General features: G+C 36.4%; 1 protein-coding gene across 1 annotated transcript in view; it reads right to left on the bottom strand.

The window, feature by feature from the left end:
* Positions 1 to 12336, bottom strand: part of PUM3 (pumilio RNA binding family member 3) — a 41837-nt gene extending 29501 nt beyond the window's left edge. Inside the window, 5 exon segments of the mRNA XM_079112145.1 lie at positions 58 to 193; positions 3457 to 3501; positions 3504 to 3671; positions 4798 to 4889; positions 12277 to 12336. Of these exon segments, the coding sequence (XP_078968271.1) occupies positions 58 to 193; positions 3457 to 3501; positions 3504 to 3671; positions 4798 to 4882 (434 nt within the window). The 5' untranslated portion in view covers positions 4883 to 4889; positions 12277 to 12336.
* Positions 12337 to 17222: the final 4886 nt, after the last annotated feature.

Raw genomic sequence — 17222 nt, forward strand, 5'->3', positions numbered from 1 at the left:
ACTGTTACTTCTCCATAGTCTCAAAGGAACTAATAAGGATGCTATTAGGTACATTACCTTCTTAGGATCTCCCAAATCTGCTTTGCTCGAACAACAATGTCATAGTTGGTTTTGTCACTGAGCTGCCTGCTCTGCTTTAGTTCTTTCTTCTTCTTTTTGAAGTCATCCCATTTGGGTTTCTTAGCTGCTGATTCTAGGTGTTACGGAAATTATTTTCAATTACATTTAACATTCTGAGTGCCATAAACAAATACGAATTAGATATCAAGGGCAATCACTAATCAGGGTAATACTCATTGGGGAAGCTAGAAAGGGGAAAATATTTTCTAATTTATTTCTGCATTTTTGGAGCAGTTTCTATATTTTAGATGTGTTTAAAACCAATCATTTAATAGCTTTTTATTGATTCTCACCAGGGTACCTGGTAAGACAAAAAGGAAAAGGATTATAAAAACAATTGGAAAATTTTAGCATCTTTTTTGACTGTAAAATAAAATTCTACTTTAGAAAATTAAGGTCATTGGACTTTAAGTATAATGAGAACAAATTAATTCAGTGAAATAAAATTAGTTCAATGAAAACAAATTAGTCCAAAATGCAACAGAAAAAATCTAAAAAAAAATTCACTGTTCAAGGGCTTGGGATGTAGCTTAGTGTAGAGTGCTTGCCTATTATGTGTGAGGCTATGGGTTCAATCCCCAGCACTACATACAACCAACCTCTCTTCGGAGTGCAATTGTTTATGAAGTCAATGTAATTCTTACAACACTACTGCAAGGTGGGTGCTATTATTATCCCCACCCACTTCCACATTGGGGAAACAGAGTCCACAGTTAATTAAGTTACTTTTCCAAGGACATACAACCATAGTGGTAGAGACAGCATTCAATTCAGAGACAAATCTTCAACTGCCTTTTACTTATGATGATGCATAATCAAAGTTTCTTTTTCTACAAACAGAATGATGTTATAAAAGTCAAGTATCTTTCTACTATGATTTTTTTTTTGTCAAAAAATCTGAGTATCTTATCAACTGAACCAAAAATTCAATGAGGCTTGTTATGGTTTGGATGTGACATGTCCCCCAAAAGCCCACATGTGAGACTATGCAGGAAGATTGAGAAGAAATGACTGAGTTCTAAGAGTCTTAACCCAATCAGTGGATTAATCCCTGAAGTGGTAGGGTATGGCTAGAATAGATTGGAAATGGTGTATGGATTTGGGGTATATAGTTTTTATCTGGAGAGTGGAGTCTCTCTCTCTCTCTCTCTGCTTCCTGATGATGCAAGATGCTTCCCTCTGCCATGCTCTTCTGCCATAATGTTCTGCCTCACCTCAAGCCCCAATGAATGCAGTCAGCCTTCTATGGACTAAGACCTCTGAAACCATGAGCCCTCAAATAAACCTCTTCTCTTCTACAATTGTGCTGGTCAGATCCTTTTTGTCACAGCACCAAAAAAAGCTGACTAAAACAAGGCTAAACAAAGAAAATCTTAACAAAATGGGTATCATTTACATGAAAATCTGCAGGCAAGATTTTGGAAACTAGTTATTATAAATATTTTTCTCTGATCAAAAAACACATTACAAAAATTACAAAAATCTGGAAAATGCCAAAAAAAAAAAAAAATCCTCAGGAATGCTAAAATCTAGGTATAACAACACATTATTTCCTTTTTGCCCTTTTCCCACGTATGGTTTACACAAATCTTTTAAAATTCATAATCTTACCATCTTAACATTATACTCAGCACTTTTCAATGAAACTATTCATAAAAACCAAATTTTTAATGGCTACATACAATTTACTACAATGTTTATTTTTATTTACTTTACTATTTGTTTATTCCTTGTCTGCTAATAGAGGAATAGAGGCAATGGAGGGTATATTTACCATTAACAGTGCTATCATGTACTACACAGTAGAGGACAATTACTGACCTAGAGTTAATGTAATTTCACAAATATTTGGGTACCCTTGACATGCCACGCTGGGTTTCAGTAGATATACAAATTCTGGAGATATCTAGTACCACATTCGATTACTCATATAAAAATAGGAGAAAATAAAATCCAAGAGTTTCATTTTAAAACATTAAGACATCTCTCATGATTAAAAGGAAAACAGCACCATAGTATATAGTAGGATCTTAATCACAGAATGAATGCATATATATTCCAAATGCAGGTATCAAGAACTTTAGTAAGGAAAAGAAGATTTCAGATGTGTTTGCCAGGCTAGGAAAGAGAAGGAAAAAGGAAAAAGAAGATGGAAGAGGAACTATGGGGAGTGGAAGAAATGCAAAGAAAGGTAAAGATAAAAGAAAAGAACTGGAGTGAGAAAGGATCCTGCAGGCCTAATGAGAAATAATGAAATTTCCTTCCACTTCTTCCTTCTCAGCTCCCTGTCTTAAGATTGCTGTCTCTCTAATGAGCAGCCCTTGGGTAGAATAAATAGCAAAGTCCAAAGACACAGAATTGACCTGAAATGGCAGTGGTCTTGGCTCACAGAAAGTGAGCAGTGTTAGAATGTATTTTGTGTTAGAGAGAAAAAGACTCAAAGACACCAGAGAAATTCTCATGAAGTGGGGAAGAAGGTACATGTATATCAGTACATGTAACCAGCACAGGACAACGTCACACAACAAAGAGCAAAGCTCTGGGTTAGAAATGATCCCTTGAAAATAGTAAGGAAAAGATAAGCAGTTTGTTTCAATGAAAAATAGCTTCAACACTTCTAACCAATGAACACCCTTGTCTAAACCAATTAAAATCACGTCATGTGTGCACTACATTCTCTCTGAAGTTGCTACTAGATTTGAGCCATCTAATGGGCTGACTGTATTAGACTAAGCTAAGCTCTGTAACGGCAGAGTCTATAAAATCCCTTGTTCCCCAAGACCTCCTCAATCAAGGTTGACACTTAGCTGGGACACACTGGTTCTTTAAGATCAACTTTTATGATTAGTTGGGGGGTCTTTATCTTTACTGATGATGGTGATTATCACCTCCTAGCACAAAGATAGAGAACTCAAGTATTTGTTGAATGAATAAATGAATTAATAAATTAATTCTAGCCTACAAAAAGGAATGTTTTATTTAAAGTTCCACTTAAGGAGCAAGAATGTGAGGTCTCTAGTACTTGTCCAGAGTCCCTGTGCACAATAGTCCAGATGCTACCTCTGATATGGAAAGGCTCTGCAAAGACTATACTAGGTGCTGGGTGTGGTGGCACATGCCTGCAATCCCAGAGACTTGGGAGACAGAGACAGGAGGATCACAAATTTGGGCAAGCCTCAACAATTTAGAAGGCCCTCAGCAACTTAGTGAGAACCTGTATCAAAATAAAATACAAAGGACTGGTGATGTAGCTCAGTCATAAGCATCCCTGTGTTAAATCCCCAGCACCAAACAAACAAACAAAAAAAAAAGAGTGCTAGATGAATTGGTGCTTACCATCATTTTTACTGTCTGGCTGGAATTTTCTCTTTTTGTTGAATTATTTGCCTGCTGAAATTTGTTCTTCAGTCCTTTGTCCCCTTGTTGTTTATTCTTGAACTGTTTCACACCCTTTTTCCCAGGTTTTGTAGTACTTTTCTCAAAGTTCTTAGATGTGATTTTAGGTCCACCATTCTTAACTTTTCGGGGGAATGTTTTTGAAGAACTAGAATCTAGTCGTAACAATAAATAATTATTCAATTATTCTGGGACAAGATTTCTTTTATCTACTGGATTATATCTGCTATAAAGAATTATATGCTCTCTAGTGGCACATAATTTGTCTGACTCTCAAATATACATTTATATTTATTTACCCTTCTGAATAGGGTAGGATTTAAATAATCAAACCAAAATACAAACACTTCTTACTCTGATTATAAAATCATTATACAAGTTCATGATAAAAAACCTAGGAAGTAGAGAAATGTATAATCAAAACCATCTGTAATTCGACCACCTAGAGATAACCACTGCTGTTGGTTTGTTATATTTCTGGAGCTTTAAGTATATGGTACAAGGGAGGTATTATTATTCATATACCTTTGTATTCTGCTTTAACAACTCCATATTGCTAACCTTTATGGATAATTTTCAATAGTACAATGACATAATAGGTGTCTAAGAATAAAATGAACAGGCTGGAAATTTAGTATGTCATAAAAAATTTAAAATGTTAATTTCTGAAAATTTCTAGTTCAAGGAAAATAATCTTAAAACCTGTAATAAAATCATTTGATAAAAACATTTAGTCAACAAAGCCTGCAAATTAAGTACCTATCAAATGAAATGAAAATAGCAACAGCTATGCCTTAAGACTATTACAAGGAAAAAAAGAGAAAAACAAAAATTGCTCAGGAAACACTTAGACATTTATAAATGTCTAACTTTTCTATTTCCCAATACTGACCCCTGATGGAATAAGAAAGACATTACAATTTACAATCCTGAAGCTTTAAGCATTTGGTTAGGCAACAGTAATATTAACCAGTCCAAATTTACCAAACATTAAATATACAGAGAATGAGTGTGCATAAAATGATGCAATAGCATCAACAGTTGAGATATGGGATCTTTCATGAGTAAAGTGCTCCTCAATTATTCTTGCAATATTGTAAATTTCTAAATTTCATGAGAAACATGCTAACTCATAAACAATAACACCCATTTCTTCCTATTTCAACCCTAATCCTAAAGTATGAATGCAGATTGGAATCTGCTACATAACTTTCCATCCCCCCTCAACTGCAATGGTCAAAACAACCATATGAGAAGTATGTTTTGGTGCAGCTATCTTACCACTGGTTTTATGAAATCTCTTTTTTTCTTGTGATGCCTTTGTACTCTTTCCTGTGATTTTTTTTTTCTCTTTGACTTCCATCATAGCAACTCTGGAAGACAAAAACCAGAATGAATCACTGAATTGCTTCTAGTCGAACAAAAGACATTTTAGTCCTTGCCATATTTAGTCCTTGAGTTCAGATGTAGTATAAAAATCACCCAGGTACAGCATAGGCACCCACACAAATGTAGCAATTATGTAACCACTGTTTCCAAGACTTTAAAAATGACCAAAAGGACAGGTATGGTGGTGTATGCCTGTAATCTCAGTGAATCTGGAGGATGAGGCAGGAGAATCACAAGTTTAATGCCAGCCAGGGCAATTTAGCAAGACTCTGAGCAATTTAGATCCCATACCCAGAACCAAAACAAACAAGATACCAACATAAAAACTAAGAATACACACACTGGTTTTGTGTGATGTATCTGGACACAACACTTCAGCAACAGCACTGGCTAAAAACAGACCATTAAATATAACCTGCATTTTATAATCTGAGAAGACGGCAATAAATTAATGATAATATTACCATTTAATTTCTCAGCCTCTACCCTAAAGGGCCAGGAACAAACAATAGGCTGTACTTATCACATATTCAAATATAATAATAGAAAATAAATGATTCTCTGAAAGATCTCTGTGTAATTAAAATAAAGGTTATTGTCCAATGTTGGGTATTGTTTTAGAGACTCCTAAGTAACATGAAATGAACTCCAAAACGATTAAAATATTAATTAATATTTCATTTAAAAAGAGTCTGTCCGACAGGTAACATGTGCCCCACAGGGCACAGGATAAGGCTCCAGGAATATCAAGAACTAATTTCTTAGGATATTGATATGTATAAGAAAAAAGTATTCTGGGTTTAAATATATTTGAGCAACATTAAGTCTGTAAGAAAAGGCTTTTCAGATTCTTTAATTTGCTAACATGAACTATCCATTGCCAAGTATAAGCTAAAGTATGTAGGATTTTCCAAACCTAGCTGAACCACTTTTTTGGAGCCATCTCAAGGGAGCAGTGTTTCTAGGGAATGCTCTAAAAGATGCTGTTTTAGATTTTACAAATATGATTTTTAAAAATGGCTGGCTCCTGATTTATAGAGCTTCCTTAGGGCATATACGACTATAGGGTCACTATCACTTGGCTACAACTGTCATACCCATACCAGTACTTCCTAACTCTTAAGTGCATGTGGTTTTTCTAAAAATTCATTATGTTTTCTCTGTATTTGTTTTAATTTGTATTTTTAAAAATTTGTTGTAATTATACAGGACAGTAGAATGCATTCATGCATTTTGAAAAATCATATATAAATGGAGTGTAATTTCTCATACTTCTGATTGTACGTTTGTAGGACCACATCCATCACGCAGTTATATATGTGTATATATTGAGAATGTTTCATTCTACTATCCTTCTTACCCCCCATACTCCCTTCCTTCCCTCTACCTATTCTAAATTACCTCTGTTCTTCCCTGGCATGTCCCCACCTCTTATTGCAAATTAGCATCCGCATATCAGAGAGAATATTTGGTCTTTGGTTTTGGGGGACTGGCTTATTTCACTTAGCATGATATTCTCCAACTCCATCAACTTATCAACAAATGTCATAATTTCATTCTTCTTTAAAGCTGAGTAATAGTGCATCACATATATATCACAGTTTCTTTATCCATTCATCTGTTGAAGGGCATTTTGGTCCCATAGTTTAGCTATTGTGAATTGAGCTGCTATAAACAATGATGTAGCTGCATCACTGTGATATGCAGATTTTAAGTCCTTTGGGTATAAACCAAGAGTGGGATAGCTGGGTCGAATGATGGTTCCATTCCAAGTTTTCTGAGGAATCTCCATCCTACTTTCCGTAACAGTTGCACCAATTTGCAGTCCCACCAGCAATGTATGAGAGTACCTTTTCCTCCATATCCTTGCCAACATTTATTGTTACTTGTACTTTGATAACTGCCATTCTGACTAGAGTAAGATGAAATCTTAAGAGTAATTTTGATTTTAATTTCTCTAATTGCTAGAAATGTTGAACACCTTTTCATATTTATTGATCGATTGTATATTTTCCATGAAGTGTCTGCTCAGTTCCTTAGATCATTTGTCGATTGGGTTATTTGGTTTTTTTGGTGCTAAGTTTTTTGAGTGCTCTATATATCCTAGAGATGAATGTTTTATTTGTGATGCATGTGGTAAAGATTTTTTCCCAATGTGTAGGCTCTCTCTTAACATTATTGATTGTTTATTTTGCTGAGAAGCTTTTTAGTTTGAATCCATCCCATTTATTGATTCTTGATTTTACTTCTTGAGTGCTAGGGATCTTGTTAAGGAAGTCAGATTTTAGGCCAACACAGTTAAGATTTGGGCCTACTTTTTCTTCCATTAGGCACAGAGTCTCAATTCTATTGCCTAAGTCTTTGATCTACCTTGCGTTTCATGCAGGTGAGAGACAGAGGTTTAATTTCATTTTGTTACATGTGGCTTTCCATTTTTCCCAGCACCATTTGTTGAGTAGGACATCTTTTATCCAGTGAATGTTTTTGGCGCCCTTGTCTAGTATGAGATAACTGTATTTATGTGGTCTTGTCTCTGTGTCTTCTATTCTGTACCATTCATTAACATGTCTGCTTTGGTACCAATACCATGCTGTTTTTCTTATTAAAGCTTGGTGGTATAGTTTGAAGTCTGGTATTGTGATGCCTCCTGCTTACTCTTCTTGATAAGGACTGCTTTGGCTATTCTGGGTCTCTTATATTTCCAAATGAATTTCATGACTGCTTTTTCTAGTTCTATAAAGAATGTCAATGGGGTTTTAATAGGAATTGAATTAAATCTGTATAATACTTTTGGTAGTACGACCACTTTGACAATATTAATTCTGCCTATACCAGAGCATGGGAGGTCTTTCTATCTTCTAAGGTCTTCTTCAATTTCTTTCTTTAGTGTTCTGTAGTTTTCACTGTAGAGGTCTTTCACCTTCTGTTAGATTGATCCCCAAATATTTTATTTTTTTGAGGCTATTGTGAATGGGGTAGTTTTCCTAATTTCTCTTTCAGTGGATCCCTCATTGATGTATAGGAACACGTTTGATTTATGGGTGTTGATTTTTATATCCTGCTACTTTGCTGAATTCACTTATCCTAGAATTTTTTTTGGTAAAATTTTTTGAATCTTGTGAATATACAATCATGTCATCAGCAAAGAGTGATAGTTTGATTTCTTCTTTACCTAATTGTATCCCCTTCTTTCTTCTAATTGCTCTAGCTACAGTTTCAAGGACAATGTTAAATAGAAGTGGTAAAAGAGGGCATCCTTGTTCCAGTTTGTAAAGGGCATGCTTTCAATTTTCCTCCATTTAGAATTATGTTGGCCTTGGGTTTAGCATATGACTTTTATGATGTTGAGGTATGTTCCTACTATCCCTAGTTTTTCTAGAGTTCTGAACATGAAGGAGTGCTATATTTTGTCAAATGCTTTTTAATTTTCATTTTACAGAGGCTGAAAAGAGTTCCCACATATCATTTGCCCAGTTTCCCCTAACATCTTTCTTATTATGATGACTTATCAAAACTAAGGAATTAACATTACCACTATTAACTAAGCTAAAAGGCTTTTATGTATTCCACCAGTGTTCCCACTAATATTCTCTCTGTTCTAGGATACCCTAAATCCAGCCATATTGTCTCCTTTAGTATTTTGTATGCCTCATTCGGGTTTGACTGATGTTTTCTCATGATTAGGATGAGTTTACAGACCTCCCCACCCCAGTATAGGGGACTGAACCCAAGGCAAATGCTCTACCTGAACCCTTTTTCTGAGACAGTCTAAGTTATCAAGGCTGGGCTTGAACTTGGTGATCCTCCTGCCTCAGCCTCACAAAGAAATACTTTTCATAGTATCAGAATAGGAGGTACAGGACAACAGTATGACTTATTAGTGATCATGTTAACCTTGACCACTTGGTCAAGTAGCCTTTGCCAGATTTCTTTAATGTTACGTCACTATCTTTTCCTTTCTTTACTCTTATTAGAAGCCCTTACTTCTGGCCTGAACTTAGAAGGAAATGAAGCTCTAATTCTGAGAGAGAAGGATAGCAAAGAATTTATAGACACACGTTTAAACTACCACAGCAATTAATACTTTGGACAAGATATTTGAGTTTATACAAATACCTGTGTCGTCTTAAAGTTTTGCCCACTAATTTTAGCCTTCCTCAGTGGATCTTGCTTGCAGTTATGACTGTGGTATTCAAAAGGTGTTTTCTATTTGTCTTATCACATTTTTCCTCATAAACTCAAATTATTCTAAAGAGAAGACTTGGCCCATCTTTTCTATCTACTTATTTGTATCAGTATGGCTTTAGATTTTCATTGTACTCCTTGGGTATAACCCAATAATACCATTATTTTATTATTCAAATAGTTGCAGCTCTGGCCAATGGGAAGTATTTCAGGTTGCTTCAGGTTCGGGTCCTTTTGATATGATCTGTCTTTCCTTTCCTTTTTAAGCATGTCTTTATTTCTTGGCACTTGCTATATACTCATATTATATTATCCTTGTCCTAGTGCTGAAAGCAGCCATTTCAGCATTACACTCTGGTTCCTTTTATTACGAATGGTATTTAAAAACCAAGATCTGACTGCCAGGTGTGTTTGCTGTTACTTGGGTCACTGCTTCTAGGTCCTTTCAGCAGACAGAGCTGGATAACAGATATGCATTTATTAACCCATGTATTCATGTATACCTATATTTCTATATTTGTTAAAATAATGTAAAGTTCATACCAATGTCTTTAACTCTAGTCAAACACCAGAAGTTTTGTTCTAGTAGTCCACTTCGTTCAATTTCAACTTCTTTCTCTAAGAAGTCTGCTCCCCAATATCTACAATATATTTATAAATTTGCTCAACCCTAATATAAATGTAAAGTAGGTTCAGAATTGCTCAACTCTACCCCATGGATTAAAAATATACTAATTATAGCAGTGTTAATGTATAGTTCTTGTCTTTTGCCTCAGAGTAATCTATTTAAAATACTGTTTTCCAACGTCCTTAAATCAGTTCCTTTTATCACCCACCCTCTTCAGTGACATTGTAGGTTTATAATAAAATTTATTTCTCATTGCCTGCATTCCACCCCAGAAATGCCAGTTGATTTGTTAACCCTCCAGATAGTCAAGTTCACTTTTTTTGTGTACATTTCTGTGTGTTTTAACAAATGGATAGAGCCATGCACCACAGTATCATACAGAACAATTTCATCACTCTAAAAAGTGCCCTGTACAGTCAATTTGTAATCAACATCTGCCCCCTTCCTTGGCTGCCATAATCCATCTTTCATCTGTTTGTCTTTTCTAGAATGTCATACAAATGAAATCAAATAAAACGTAACATTTTGGGTCTTGCTTCCTTCATTTAGCAAATGCATTTGGTTTGAGAGTGTTGTATTTTATAAGCAATCACACTGCAGTGTCTCTCAGAATTGTGCCTGCTACCCTTTCCCTCTATTACCCCATTCAAGCTTTTGTTCTTTCTTGCTTATATTGTTTTGCCCTTATATCCAATCTGTTGCATCCACTGTCTGCTGCTTGATTGATCTTCAACTAACACACCTATTTCATGACATTTCAATACGTTTACAGCTTGAAAATTTCCCACTGCTTATAGGAAAAAGGTCTCAGACTGGCATTCACATAACTATTCAAAATTTGGTCCTAATTCACCCCAATCACAAACACTACACAGGAACCAAACTTACTCCCATTCTTTTTCAGGATCCGAACTTAAAAGGAATTCTTTCTACAAACAGAATTCTACCTATCCTACAAATCCAGCTTAAATGACATTTACATATACATTCTCCATAAGGTTTCTCCTCTTTCCCTTATCATTTTCCTTTTTATTTCACTAGTATATTTTTATGGCCTTTTCAAAATTTAACACTTTTAAAGTTATTCATAGGTCATTCTACTTTTCTTCTATAGAAATTTATTGAATACCTACAAACCATGTGCTAGAAAGCTGTTGGGCTGAAAAAAATATATGGGGGGGGAAAAAACAGTGTGGTCTAATGGACAAAATGCAGAAAATTAACACACAATGTAATTAAAAGAGTTGCAACATAATTATATACAAAGTGGTAAGGGAGCCAGTGGCTGAGAGTCCAATTCTGCCTTAGGCAAATATCAGAGATTTACTGGAAGTGAAGGGATATCTGACTGACCTCTCTTCATTCCCCTCAGCAGGCTTAGCAATGTGTTTTGAAAGCACTAAACATTCAATAACCAATCTCTCCATGATGGCATTCCTCAAGTCTTCTGTCCTAGTGAATCCCTCTCTCTCCACACTTGACGCTAGATGATTTCATTCAATCTCCTTGCTTTCTATGCTGAGGACTCCTAAATTATTTCTCCATTAAAAACTTTCCCTGGTTTCCAGACCTGTGAATCAAACTGCTTTCCTGACAATTGTGATCAAGTGTCTCACAGGCAACTTATACAAAATACCTCCAAAATATAATTCCCTGTATTTCCACCACAAACCACTCCCCAAGAGTATATCATGTAAGTCTTCCTGCCCTATTCTTCCTCCCACCTCAGCCAGTGGCACATCATCTACTCCATTCCTCAAACAAGAAATCTATAATTCCTCTTGACATTCTGCTTTCCCTTATATGCCACAATCCATTAGTAAGTTTTCTTAAATCCCCCGTTAAAATACCTCTAACTCTTATTTTTCTTTCTGCTACCACCACTCTTAATGCAGAACATCAAAAACCTCCTTACTGAACTTCCAAATCAAAAATACTTTCTAACAAAACCCAGGGCTTGCCATATTTTCTCCTGGATTTTAAGCCTTCAATGTTTTCTTCATACGGAAATACGAAGAGGAATGTTTCCAAATGTACAGAAACAAGAGCTCCGCAAAAACTCATCCACCCTTCCTCTAACTTTAACTTGTTTCGTTGTTCTAGCTCTCACTTAAGGACAGCCCGTAAATGCCTCTGCTTAAAGTACTGGAAGATCTAAGGGCTGCCTCCCGTCCTGCTTTAGTTCTCGGCTTAAGCACAACTTCTTCGGACTCCCTTATCTTACATCTCAGCGCCTAGAACCGGCAACTGTATATCCAGATTGTTATCTCAGCACCAGCTTAATCAGATGCAGAATGGATGGATGTCTGCCAAACATGATTTTGTAGTAAAATTACTTCAGTCTAAATCAGCACTCAGGGTCACAGTAGCCCTGCCCTCCTCGCCAGGTTCGTCAAACCCCAAACTCCCAGTCTATAAAAGGACCATAGAAAACAGCTCAGCGGGCAAGAGGTCAGCAATGTATGCCCTCGCCGGCTGTCCAGGGACATCCTCCCAACGCCAGTGCGGAGCAGATGAACCCCTCTCCCTGTAGAGAGCCCGCAGTCTGCAACACTCACCGCACACGTGGGGCTGAGGCAGCACGCCCCGTCGATTCCCGACAGCCACTTCCGCTTCCTTTGCTTTTGTCCCGCCCCCTGCCCCGCTTTTTGTATTCTTCCGCTGGGGCGCTGGGGTTAAGGGGTGGAGTTTAGCGGGAAACACGAAAGTTCCGAGTTCCTATTGGTCCATCTTCGTTATAGCTCATCTACGAGCGCGAGGGCTGCGCCACACACAGGATTTGGTCCTTGAAAGGATCCGTCGGGTGGCGGGCACGTCAGTGGGGCCTGAAAGTGACGTTGTTAACCCCGTCGCGTCCGTACCCGCGACGAAACGGAATTCTCGCGAGGGCTGACAGATTGTTGAAGGAGCGATCCGACACTGCTGACAAGCGGGGTTGATTCTGTAGTCTGAACTAATGTGAAAACAATGTGTTCATTTACATCTTTTCTGCGTAGTCCAGCGCCGAGTATAAAATACCTACTTTAGGAGCTGGCTTTGCATTGTAATCCCATTTTTTTTTTTTTTTTTCATTCTCTATTTGTGTGGCTCTGGGAGAATTACTAATTTTTTTTGCTTGGTTTCCTGATCCATAAAATTGAAATGCGTCATACGTGCAAGACGCCTAGGACAGTGAATGAACTTGAAAAGCTATAAGTGCTTGCCATTTAAAAAATATTCCTGTGTCTGAATCCTGCAAATCCCTTTGCTTCTTCAGAAAACAGGATATTATTCCTATTTTTACAAAGAAACTGGCATAACAAACGTGTTCGTTTTAAGAGAACTTCATTCTCTTGACAGTTCTGAAGGCTAGAAATCTGAAATCAAGCTGTTGGCGAGGCCAGATACCTTTAAAAGCATTAGGAGTGAATTCTTTTGGCTTCTGGTGGTTCCTGGCATTCCTTGGCTTGTAGTGGTATAACCCCTTCTCCATCTGTCTTCAAATGGTCCTCTCATCTGTGTCTGTGCCTTCTCTTTCTATTGTAAGAACACCGTCATTGGATTTAGCGCCCCCCCCCCAGGATAATCCAGAATGAACTCACAGTCCTTAATTTCATCTTCGAAGACCCTTTTTACAAATAAATCCACTTTTACAGGTTCTAGGGATTGAAACATGGACCTATCTTTTGGAGACCAAGAACTGACTACATCTGGAAAGTTGAAGCATTGGAATTTGATCCCAGGTATATAGAGTTCAAGATTTTGCTGCCTCCCAATTCTTTGTTTCTTGCCTTTCATTCAGCTTTGAGACTGGTAATCCACAATATTGCTTCTCAAGGACAGGTGTCATGCTTACTTCCCAGGCACCTATCCCACTTCTCAGCAATAGATACCTGATAAGTAATTGTTATCTGCTTTGTTACAAGCATCTTTATATTTCTCTTAAAGTCTCATCAAAAAAGTTTTTTTTGAAGTAGGTCTTTTCTCATTTTATGAGAAAAGGGGAAATACTAGCATTGATCCTGTGAGCCTGACTCTAAACTGAACATGGCTGCCTCTGGACTGTTTTCTCTAATCCATTAATTCTTTGGTAAATGCTCAAGATAAGGGAATAAAGAACAAGAATTGCAGGAGATCTACCAGCAGTAACTGTTGGGTAAATAATGTAATAATGTGGGATATTAGATACCTTGAAACCCCTAATGAGAAAATTCTGGCCAAAAAAAAAAAAAAAATCACAAAAATACACCCTACAACATGATCCTGGGAAGGGGATATATTTGTGTCTTCTACTCTACAGACAATAGCACCCCGTATCCTGGAAGACACATCCAAGTAGCTATCTTAAACATAATAAACCAAAAACCTACTTTTTTCATTTGCCTTTTTTTTGGCAGGGAGAAGAAAAAGTTATATATCAAAATCCTAGGTTGTTATTAATAATGTTCTGATCAAGTCTTCTGTGCTGTCAAAAAGTTGGTTTGGGTGTTTTTTGTTTTGTTTTGTTGGTTGGTTTTGGTTTTGGTTTGGAGCAAGCAGAAAGTTTCTGGCAGTGTTACAGAACAGCAAAGAAGGTATATCCTATAATTTTGATTTTAATCCCATAAGCCCACTAATTCTTCAAATATCTGCTGATCTAAATGTATTCCTAGAAACATGAATCCCTAGAAACACAAGATGCTCTTCTTACATATGCATACAGTTAGATTTAGAGTAAATAGATTTAAACACATTCAAGAAGTTAGTAACAGTACTAATAGTATGCAATTAAGAGTGTTGACAAATGGATCTGGCTTAAACTCCTAATTCTGTGTGGTAATGGACAATATAGTTGATTTGTGTGGGCCTCAGTTTCTGCATATATAATATTGAGGTAATAATGCTTATCTTTTGGGTTGTCGTATGGCCCCAAAGTGATAATATACATGAGATTCTTAGTCAATAGTAAATGTCAAATGATTCATAGCAGAGAGAATCAAGATATATCCACTAGAAATACTTTTGACTACAAGTAATGGGAAATTTCAGCTAATAGTTATTGCTGGAGCAATAACTTTCTTCACACAACAAAAATTCTGAGGGTAGTTGACTGTTGTAGTTCAATCATTCAAGAATATCACTGAAGACCCAATATCTTTTAGTCTCTATCTTCAACTACCATCCTCAACATGGTGACTTCTCATTCTCACATCTGATGCTCTCTGACTGCCAGATGTGCTCCTGAAATTTCAGGATTTATATCAGAGATCAGGGCATTACATTCTTTTTAGAGTACTCTGATAAAATTAAAGGTCATTTGGTAAACATTCTTCCATACAGCAACAGAGATTTAATGTGTAGCTTAAACACGATTTAAAAGTTAAAATAACTGTAATATCCAAGGTGATGGCTCTCAATCTTGGCAGCACATCAAGTCACCTGTAGAGGTGTTTTCTTTTTTTTTAAGATATTAGTAATTCTCATTATTACTATGGAATAGGACCTTGGTATTAAGAATTTGGGACACTCCCCAAGTCTTGCTAACATGCAGCAAAACTTAAGAGCTACTTGTTTAAGGAATGGGGTTAAAATTGTTGATTTGATTTAATAATTACCTTGGGGATTAAATATTGCAACCTCCCAATCTCTCTTTTTATTAAAGTCACCAAAACTAAGAATTAAATGTGTAATACACTTGTTTCTATAAGTATTATGTCTTGGACATAATTATATCTTTCTCATTGATTATGGTTCCCTATTGATGAAATATCATTAGATATTTAAAATTTGAACTATATGCTTCCAGATATACTCTGGAAAATGTTTGTTTCTTTTTCAGTTCCTTAGGATTTTGTGCAATTTTCTATTTTTTTAATAAAATTAAAGTATGTTAGTGTCAGCTCCCACATATTCCCCTCCACAAAATCAGTTCTAATTAGTGTATTTTTAACTAATTGGGGTTGTTTTTCTATTCCCAAATGCATAAGCATGGATAAAGGGCATGTTGTTGATATAAAGCATAAATGAGTTTTTGGCAAAGTTTGGGTTTTATTTTCAGGATCTATTAGAATGATAAATCCATGGAAACAGAACAGTTGCCAACAAATTTTCTCTTAGTGAAAAAGAACTGCTTCTGAATAGGGTGCATTATGCTTTTTTAATACCATAAATTTGCTAAAAAATGCACTAATAAGTCTAAACATCAACTGAGCATTCATAATGTTCTGGTTGTTGTCTAGTAAACACAAAATTAACCTTGCCCTAATTCTCTTTCTTTGGTGACTTGCTTGGGAGCAGCAGAAAAATTGTACAATCAGGGTAAAAGTTTATCTGATTGTAGGTAACAGAGAAATAAAATAAAAATTCATTAATATCACTTATATTCCACAAATTATCACTTGTAGACAGCACATTTATAATGTACTATGGTTTTATAAAGTGGTAGTCAAGCCACAAGTCCAAGCTGATTTTCTCATTTAGAACAAGAACAATTAACATGTTTGTGGCTTACCTTTTTGTTTAAATTTTGCCTTCAGGCTTGATAAGAGTTATTTCCTTTGGAAAGTAACAATTAGTTTTACCTTGTGATTTCCTTATTTTATGAACAATAAAAACTGCATAATTCAGTATATATTTTATTAGATGAACAAATATGAAATTTGTTTCAAATATGAAAAGAATAATCAATATTTTCTAATTATTCCTCTCATTTTAATTTAAATAAACTATAGAAATTTTAATTTGATCCTTAGCATAATGACCCTACCTACTTACCTGGTCAACCTACTTCTTCCTTTGAAGATTAAGAAAAATATTAACTGACTTATCCAAACTCATTTTGTCAATTTGAGTACTCCAAGAAGCAGATGCCGAGACAGAATTAGTAGGCCAAGAGATTCATAGTGAGAAAAACCAATGAAGGACAAGTGGGTAGGGGGAAGGGGTTGGGGGGGAGAATCTCAGACTGTGATATGCACCTAATAACTATGGAGGGAGAGATGGAAGGAAGATGTGGTAGAAAGTCTTCAGATTACAATAAAACTCTGAGAAGCTCTTGACTAGGTCAGCCTGAAACGCCAGAGTAAAGATTTCCTGAGAGGACAACCAAATTGGCTAGAAATGACTTCACTCTAGTGCCCTTGCACAGTCATCAGAGGGGAGGAACTCAGGAAGAGTATGGCCTCAGGACAGTGCTGTGGTAAAGTTGGAAGACTTGGCAAGTAGAGGCTGCCAGTCAACTGTTCCTCTCACAGCAGGTCTCTCTTAAAAGGAGATTGGAGCAGACCAGGGCTGCCAGAGTACCCCCTCCCATCTATGCTGGGAAAGCAGTTCCTCCAATGTTCCTGAGGGTCTCTCCACCTGAGGGAAAGTTAGAAGAGGGAGAGGAGTGGGTTTGGGACTGCACAGGGTACTGCATCATCCTCTCCATTACCCATTCTAAAGCACCTCACCCACTGCTCTTGACTTGGTAGGTTTTGATAGCTTATATGGTGGTACTTCATCATCACATCAGATTACTAGCTCTGAGATCCTAGCAATCCTACAC

This window comes from Sciurus vulgaris (genome assembly GCF_902686455.1).
Source record: "Sciurus vulgaris genome assembly, chromosome: 15".
Lineage (NCBI taxonomy): Eukaryota > Metazoa > Chordata > Mammalia > Rodentia > Sciuridae > Sciurus > Sciurus vulgaris.